The sequence below is a fragment of the Coregonus lavaretus genome (genome assembly GCF_964263955.1).
Source record: "Coregonus lavaretus genome assembly, chromosome: 30".
Taxonomy (NCBI): domain Eukaryota; kingdom Metazoa; phylum Chordata; class Actinopteri; order Salmoniformes; family Salmonidae; genus Coregonus; species Coregonus lavaretus.
Window position 1 is genome coordinate 14,644,067 of NC_140017.1, and position 9,130 is coordinate 14,653,196.

The 9,130-nt window shown below is 45.7% G+C and overlaps 1 protein-coding gene across 1 annotated transcript in view; it reads right to left on the bottom strand.

The window, feature by feature from the left end:
* Window positions 1-70: 70 nt before the first annotated feature.
* The window catches only part of LOC311106102 (uncharacterized protein), a 23,878-nt gene continuing 14,818 nt past the window's right edge, over window positions 71-9,130 (bottom strand). Inside the window, 15 exon segments of the mRNA XM_084148414.1 lie at window positions 71-1,018; window positions 1,115-1,237; window positions 1,377-1,449; window positions 1,610-1,894; window positions 2,222-2,336; window positions 6,326-6,433; window positions 6,647-6,845; window positions 6,964-7,152; window positions 7,569-7,849; window positions 7,926-7,982; window positions 8,130-8,182; window positions 8,185-8,206; window positions 8,283-8,426; window positions 8,619-8,741; window positions 9,006-9,089. Of these exon segments, the coding sequence (XP_084004540.1) occupies window positions 922-1,018; window positions 1,115-1,237; window positions 1,377-1,449; window positions 1,610-1,894; window positions 2,222-2,336; window positions 6,326-6,433; window positions 6,647-6,845; window positions 6,964-7,152; window positions 7,569-7,849; window positions 7,926-7,982; window positions 8,130-8,182; window positions 8,185-8,206; window positions 8,283-8,426; window positions 8,619-8,741; window positions 9,006-9,089 (1,953 nt within the window). The 3' untranslated portion in view covers window positions 71-921.

Here is a 9,130-nt window from a genome sequence, read left to right on the forward strand (position 1 = left end):
CTTTGTAATGCAGACAAATGAAATACTGAAAAGCTGTAGCGTGAAAAAGAATGAAAGCTTGACATGAGCATTACGAATATACACTACTTTACATTTATTCAAATATTTTGTATAAAAATACTGTAAAAATTCCACAGCAATCTGCACAGTAAACACACTGTCTCTCTTACCAGAATTTCATACAGATTGAATGCTTAACAAGTCATTGTCTTGCCCTTGTAGTGGTTATTATGGTATGGCTTGAACTTCTCATACAGTGGAATTAGTGATACAACATCTCTTATACAACCTGATACCATGACAATGATCTTTAGTCACTTATCACCTCACATCAGATATGAGGCTTAAATGTAAGATATCAACAGTATCTCACTCATAAACCTCAAGATGTCTCCTAATAAAGTGAAGCACCTACTGTATATGTAACAACTCTGCATTATGCTTTTGAAACATTTAAAGAGCTAGAGGCAAGAAATTGGGAAACAAACTGATTTGTTGACTACCGGGCTATTGTCTCCATACTCCCAAGCTATTCACCCTTGCATGCCAATGGAATGAAATTACAGAGACCACTGAAACAGCCCTAGTGTCCTCTCACTCTTCTGTCACACAATCACAGCTAAACCTGAGGACGAGGAGTTCACCAGAGGAGAGTGTCTTAAAAATGTTTCTTACAGTAATCTGATATGTAAATCTAGCTCTGGTCCAGGGCGTTAGTGCGTTCCTTTGGTCCACACATAGTCGAGGGGGGTTCCTCTAGTAACGTCCTGGACCAGAGCTAGAGGGATCCCTGCATTACTCAAAGTGAATTTTAAAAACCCATCTGTCCTTAGGCCTTTTTCAGTAACAGTACATCTTTATCGGCTTGTGTTGATCCTTGCTCTGTATGTAACTTCACCCCCCCCCCCCCCCCCCCCCCCTTTAGTAATGGTACACTTTAATCTGGTTGTTGTCATCCAGGCTCAGCTGGACCAATCCACTCATAGTTGGAGGGGTCCGATAACGCGTGAACAGAGGTCTGATGAAAGCCTCTTAAGGAAATGTACAAGACTGAACCAAGCTCCATTATAAGTTGTGCAATGTGGTGTGTGTGAGCATGTTTACAGAAGGATACACACTGGGGTCTTTCCTGCGCGTCTCCAGCCATCTCTTGTTGCCGTCTATCAGACTCTGTAGCCTCTGGCCATCCATCTCCACTGACTTAGGTTGCATGGAGGACAGACTACGAGCCTGCTCACTAACACACACAAACACACATGTCTTTACTACCTTCATTCAACAAGATAGACTACTGTGAAAGGGATGAGTGACAGTTGAGATTTTATTTTTAAAGAGGTGTTTCCATCATTTTAATGTTTGGTTATTTTCATATTTACCTTGCAGGACTGTACCCTGAATAAAGCGCATTGGTCCTCAAGGAACTGGTGGCTATGGGTTCAATAGCAGCCCCTATGGAAGAAGGGACAAAGAAGTGACCAACAACTCACCCTACCTGAAACTACACAGACAACACTGAACAGAGAGTTCTTCAGACCACAGAATTAAATAAAACGCATATTTAATATAACATATTTATATATGATATTGTATCTCTTTGGTTCAGATGTACCAGGGAAGAGCTTGGCCCAGCGGCTGTTGAGCAGGTTCTCAGAACTCAGTGGCTGGGTGGAGGTGCTGTGGAGGGGCCCAGACAGAGGCATGGAGAGCTGTGAAAGAGGCATTGAGGTGGGGGTGCGGGGCTGGGAGAGGGGCAGAGGTAGGGGGAGAGGCTGGTAAGGGGTCTGGCGTTGGGTCAGGGAGCCCAGGGCACCCAGGACTGTGTTGAGCTGGCCAGAGATGTGCTGAAGCGACTCGGCTAAGTGCTGCACCTTAGCTGGCACTGTGGGCTCCCCACCTGGAGAGGAGAAATAGAGAGGGAAAGAGAAAGGAAGAGAGAGCGCAAGAGAGAAAGGGAGCGAATGTCAGAAAACGAGAAGAAATAGGGAGAAAAGCAAGTGATGAGGTGTGAAAGAGAGGAAGGAAGGAAGGAAGGAAGGAAGGAAGGAAGGAAGGAAGGAAGGAAGGAAGGAAGGAAGGAAGGAAAGAGTGGGCGAAAGGGAAAAAAAGGAGGAACAATGAAGGGGGAGAGAGACTATGATAAGGATATGGCAGAAGAGGAGTACAGGCCTTCCTGTTATGAGTGTGTAAGGAATGAATATTCCCGTATGTCTGTCTCTCTCACCTGGGCCATCATGCCCGTTGCTGACGCTGGTCATATCTGATTCAGTCACATCAAAGGTCAACTTCCTATCAGCCGCTAGTCTGTCCTGGTCATCATAGTAGTGATGATGGGAGACCTGGGCAAGGGAAAGCAAGAGAAAAAACAAACTCCATACTTTTGTACTTCCCTTTCCAACACTAACACTTGTCTTCTCTTACTATCACTGATTTAGCTGATAACTGCTTTATTGAGGAACGTTTTACTTACAATGATTGTCTTAGCTATCTACCTTAAGTTGAATGCACTGACTGCAACTCGCTCTGCACCCCCTTCTTCCCTGACAACAGCCTCAATTCATTGGGGCATGGACTCTACAAGGTGTCGAAAGCGTTCTACAGGGATGCTGACCCATGTTGACTCCAATGCTTCCCACAGTTGTGTCAAGTTGGCTGGATGTCCTTTGGGTGGTGAACCATTCTTGATACACACGGGAAACTGTTAAGTGTGAAAAACCCAGCAGCGTTGCAGTTCTTGACACACTCAAACCGGTGCGCCTGGCACCTACTACCATAACCCATTCAAAGGCACTTAAATATTTTGTCTTGCCCATTCACCCTCTTAATGGCACACATACACAATCCATGTCTCAAATGTCTCAAGGCTTAAAAATCCTTCTTTAACCTGTCTCCTCCCCTTCATCTACACTGATTGAAGTGGATTTAACAAGTGACATCAATAAGGGATAATGTCATGGAAAGACGTTTTGTCCACTCAGTGTATAGTGTGTTGTTTATTAGCAATCTATTCCAGTATGTATAACGTTATGTGCATGGTATATACAGTTGAAGTCGGAAGTTTACATACACTTAGGTTGGAGTCATTAAAACTCGTTTTTCAACCACTCCACACATTTCTTGTTAACAAACTATAGTTTTGGCAAGTCGGTTAGGACATCTACTTTGTGCATGACACAAGTAATTTTTCCAACAATTGTTTACAGACAGATTATTTCACTTATACAGTGGGGGAAAAAAGTATTTAGTCAGCCACCAATTGTGCAAGTTCTCCCACTTAAAAAGATGAGAGAGGCCTGTAATTTTCATCATAGGTACACGTCAACTATGACAGACAAAATGAGAAGAAAAAAAAATCCAGAAAATCACATTGTAGGATTTTTAATGAATTTATTTGCAAATTATGGTGGAAAATAAGTATTTGGTCAATAACAAAAGTTTCTCAATACTTTGTTATATACCCTTTGTTGGCAATGACACAGGTCAAACGTTTTCTGTAAGTCTTCACAAGGTTTTCACACACTGTTGCTGTTATTTTGGCCCATTCCTCCATGCAGATCTCCTCTAGAGCAGTGATGTTTTGGGGCTGTCGCTGGGCAACACGGACTTTCAACTCCCTCCAAAGATTTTCTAAGGGGTTGAGATCTGGAGACTGGCTAGGCCACTCCAGGACCTTGAAATGCTTCTTACGAAGCCACTCCTTCGTTGCCCGGGCGGTGTGTTTGGGATCATTGTCATGCTGAAAGACCCAGCCACGTTTCATCTTCAATGCCCTTGCTGATGGAAGGAGGTTTTCACTCAAAATCTCACGATACATGGCCCCATTCATTCTTTCCTTTACACGGATCAGTCGTCCCGGTCCCTTTGCAGAAAAACAGCCCCAAAGCATGATGTTTCCACCCCCATGCTTCACAGTAGGTATGGTGTTCTTTGGATGCAACTCTGCATTCTTTGTCCTCCAAAACACGACGAGTTGAGTTTTGACCAAAGAGTTCTGCTTTGGTTTCATCTGACCATATGACATTCTCCCAATCCTTTTCTGGATCATCCAAATGCACTCTAGCAAACTTCAGACGGGCCTGGACATGTACTGGCTTAAGCAGGGGGACACGTCTGGCACTGCAGGATTTGAGTCCCTGGTGGCGTAGTGTGTTACTGATGGTAGGCTTTGTTACTTTGGTCCCAGCTCTCTGCAGGACATTCACTAGGTCACCCCGTGTGGTTCTGGGATTTTTGCTCACCGTTCTTGTGATCATTTTGACCCCACGGGGTGAGATCTTGCGTGGAGCCCCAGATCGAGGGAGATTATCAGTGGTCTTGTATGTCTTCCATTTCCTAATAATTGCTCCCACAGTTGATTTCTTCAAACCAAGCTGCTTACCTATTGCAGATTCAGTCTTCCCAGCCTGGTGCAGGTCTACCATTTTGTTTCTGGTGTCCTTTGACAGCTCTTTGGTCTTGGCCATAGTGGAGTTTGGAGTGTGACTGTTTGAGGTTGTGGACAGGTGTCTTTTATACTGATAACAAGTTCAAACAGGTGCCATTAATACAGGTAACGAGTGGAGGACAGAGGAGCCTCTTAAAGAAGAAGTTACAGGTCTGTGAGAGCCAGAAATCTTGCTTGTTTGTAGGTGACCAAATACTTATTTTCCACCATAATTTGCAAATAAATTCATTAAAAATCCTACAATGTGATTTTCTGGAGAAAAAAAATCTCAATTTGTCTGTCATAGTTGACGTGTACCTATGATGAAAATTACAGGCCTCTCTCATCTTTTTAAGTGGGAGAATTTCCACAATTGGTGGCTGACTAAATACTTTTTTCCCCCACTGAAATTCACTGTATCACAATTCCAGTGGGTCAGAAGTTTACATACACTAAATTGACTGTGCCTTTAAACAGCTTGGAAAATTCTAGAAAATGATGTCATGGCTTTAGAAGCTTCTAATAGGCTAATTGACATCATTTGAGTCAATTGGAGGTGTACCTGTGGATGTATTTCAAGGCCTACCTTCAAACTCTGTGCCTCTTTGCTTGACATCATGGGAAAATCAAAAGAAATCAGCCAAGACCTCAGAAAAAAAATTGTAGACCTCCACAAGTCTGGTTAATCCTTGGGAGAAATGTCCAAATGCCTGAAGGTACCACGTTCATCTGTACAAACAATAGTACGCAAGTATAAACACCATGGGACCACGCAGCCGTCATACCGCTCAGGAAGGAGACACGTCCTGTCTCCTAGAGATGAACGTACTTTGGTGCGAAAAGTGCAAATCATTCCCAGAACAACAGCAAAGGACCTTGTGAAGATGCTGGAGGAAACAGGTAAAACGAGTCCTATATCGACATAACCTGAAAGGCCGTTCAGCAAGGAAGAAGCCACTGCTCCAAAACCGCCATTAAAAAGCCAGACGACGGTTTGCAACTGCACACAGGGACAAAGATCGTACTTTTTGGAGAAATGTCCTCTGGTCTGATGAAACAAAAATAGAACTGTTTGGCCATAATGACCATCGTTATGTTTGGAGGAAAAAGGGGGTTGCTTGCAAGCTGAAGAACACCATCCCAACTGTGAAGCACGGGGGTGGCAGCATCATGCTGTGGGGGTGCTTTGCTGCAGGAGGGACTGGTGCACTTCACAAAATAGATGGCATCATGAGGAAGGAAAATTATGTGGATATATTGAAGCAACATCTCAAGACATCAGTCAGGAAGTTAAAACTTGGGTCTTCCAAATGGACAATGACCCCAAGCATACTTCCAAAGTTGTGGCAAAATGGCTTAAGGACAACAAAGTCAAGGTATTGGAGTGGCCATCACAAAGCCCTGACCTTAATCCTATAGAACATTTGTTGGCAGAACTGAAAAAGCGTGTGCGAGCAAGGAGGCCTACAAACCTGACTCAGTTACACCAGCTCTGTCAGGAGGAATGGGCCAAAATTCACCCAACTAATTGTGGGAAGCTTGTGGAAGGCTACCCGAAACGTTTAACCCAAGTTAAACTATTTTAAAGGCAATGCTACCAAATACTAATTGAGTGTATGTAAACTTCTGACCCACTGGGAATGTGATGAAAGAAATAAAAGCTGAAATAAATCATTCTCTCTACTATTATTCTGACATTTCACATTCTTAAAATAAAGTGGTGATCCTAACTGACCGAAAACAGGGAATTTTTACTAGGATTAAATGTCAGGAATTGTGAAAAACTGAGTTTAAATATATTTGGCTAAGGTGTATGTAAACTTCCGACTTCAACTGTAGTATAGGTGGTGTACAGGGGACAGGATATGTGGTATATAAAGGTTTTATGGTGTAGTAATAAAGCACCTCTTCAGCTACAGAGCTCTCTAGCTGTTGCAGTCTCTCCTCCTTCCTGCGTAGCAACGAGTTCCCCCTCTGTACAGTCACCCTCAACTCCTCCACGTCACTGGCCTCCTGAGGAACAGAAGAGGAAACGAAAGAGAGACCGTGACAGAGAGAGAGAGAGAGAGAGAGAGAGAGAGAGAGAGAGAGAGAGAGAGAGAGACGATTCAGGGACAGTTACACATGGAGGTCATGCATACTCTCTCACTTCATGAATGTTAAACACAAGGGCACCAGGGCAGAGTGTTGGAGTCTATAAGGGATAAGGAAGGGAGTCACACTTACACGTACCTGCTGCAGGTTCCTGTACATCTCCTGTGTGACCTGGGTTTGGGTGGTGGTGCTGGGGTACTGAGAGGAGCTGGACCGGGCCTGGGCTACCTGCAGCGCTGTCTGTCTCTCACTCAGACGACTACTCTCCTTCTCCAGGAAGCGCCGGGCCTTCTGCAGGGACAGCCCCTCAGAGGAGATATACTGACGCAAGCTGGGAGAGGGACAGGAAGAGAGAGAGCGAGACACAGGCACACACACATATAAGTTAGTCAGGATAGAAGGGCGCAACATGCATGCATGCTCTCACACACACACACACACACACATACTCGTCCAAGCTACTCTCGCTGTCTCTGGAGATGGGGGAGAGAGGAGGTTCTTTCAGGTCTTCCACATGCAGCACTTTCTCCCGTCCAGCAGTAGAGGGCGCTGCATCGCTATCCTTCTTCCTCTCCTCCTCCTCCTCCTCTGTTCTGTCCAGTCTAGAGGGCCTCTTGATCTCACTCTGCTCCAGATCACTGCAATATAATCATATGTTTGTCACTGAGAAAGTACTGGTATTGGGATAACATTGAACCATTAATACGACTAGATCAACCGCTTGACAAAGAGCTCAGTAGTCTGGCAAGCTAGACTTGAAGTCTCACACGAAGTCTGAAAGACATGCTACTGCCAGCTGCAAGGTGACAATGAAACAGGAGTGAACGGAGGTTGACCCCAACTAACAGGCCAGGTGTGTGTGTGTGCGTGTTTCAGTGGAGGCTGCTGATGGGAGGACGGCTCATAATAATGGCTGGAATGGAGTAGAATGGCTGGAATGGAATGGTATCAAACACATGAAAACCATGTCTTTGATACCATTCCATTCACTCGATTCCGGCCATTATTATGAGCCGTCCTCCCATCAGCAGCCTCCACTGGAGCGTGTGTGTACCTGACTCTGCGGCTCAGCTGATCACAGCGCTCCTGCAGCAGCTCCACCTTGCTCTCCAGCCGGTCCCGCTCCTCCTTCATCCTCCTGCACTCCTCCTTCGCTTTATCGCTCTCCTCCTTCGCTTTGTCCCTCTCCTCCTTCGCTTTGTCCCTCTCCTCCTTCGCTTTGTCCCTCTCCTCCCTCGCTCTCTCCGCCTCCTGCCCCGCCCTATCCCTCTCTTCTTTCACCCGCTCCAGATCCTCTCTCAGTCCATCTCTCTCCTGCATGACTCGAGGCAGAGCCTGAAAACATCACAGGCTTAACATCTACAGCATGATGAAGACAGAGGTGGTAGTGATGATGATGATGAATCCTCACCTCTATCTCATCCTCTTCATCCCCAAGCTGCTGCCTCCTCTTCTTCAAATTCGCCGCCTGAAAAGTGCCAAATGTATATGTCCTTTAATCAACAACGCCCAACCACATACATACAGTGCATTCCATTCCATAGCCTAGGCCATCCCTAAGTGTTCCAGATAGTCACGAAAACACATATCAGTGCAACAGTGATTGATTGATTACCTGGGTCTTCAGTATTGCCTCCTGGCTCTTCAGTTCTCTGGCCCTCAGCTTCAGCCCAGCTCCTGAATCTCTGCCTCCTGAGGGACGACATAGGTGTTTAGAGATGACACATGGTGTGTGTGTGTGTGTGTGTGTGTCTCTCTCTGTCCTCACCTTGCGTGTGTGTGTTTGGCGTGTCTTGGAGAGCTGGGAGTCTAGCTGTGTACGGAGTCTCTCCAGCTGGGTGCTATGGACGGACAGCAGGCGATCTCTCTCCTCCTGCAGGGCACACAGCAACTGTTCCCTGTGGACAGCCTCCTGGAGGCACACACACACACACACACAGACACACACACACCCACACAGACACACAAATAGATCATGAGTTAATTTCCACAATATTTAACTGCAGCATTACATGTAAGGACAGTGCAGAGGCAACAGCCAAAGCAACAATGACAGTAGCAGCTGCCCGTTACAAGAAGCTGTGACCTTTGAACTGTGTCTCACCTGGTCCAGATGATTCTCTCTGATAGAGTTGAGTTCTCTGCGGTGGTCGTCTTTGAGCTGCTCCAGCTTCCTGGCGTGGTCATGCTGCACTTCCTCCCTCACTTCCTGGAGCACGTCTCCCAACTGGACCAAGACAGTCAGTGGGAGGGATAAATAATGTCACAACACTCTACATATGGTTTAGACTGACATACTGTTATGGTGTTATGTGTATATGCAGTCAGTAAGATGAGGGGCTAAGGTTTTGTGTACCAAAGGTGGGAAGTAATATGTGTATGTATATATGTGTGTGTGTGTGTGTGTATATGTGTGTGTGTGTGTGTGTGTGTGTGTGTGTGTGTGTGTGTGTGTGTGTGTGTGTGTGTGTGTGTGTGTGTGCTCTATCACCTCTCTTTGGTACTCTGCTAGATGCTGCTCTGGGCTACGAAGGCTCTTCAACTCCCTCCGCCTCTCACTGGCACTGCTTCTCCCCTAAGGAACACAACAACACACTGTCTTCAACCATCATCTGC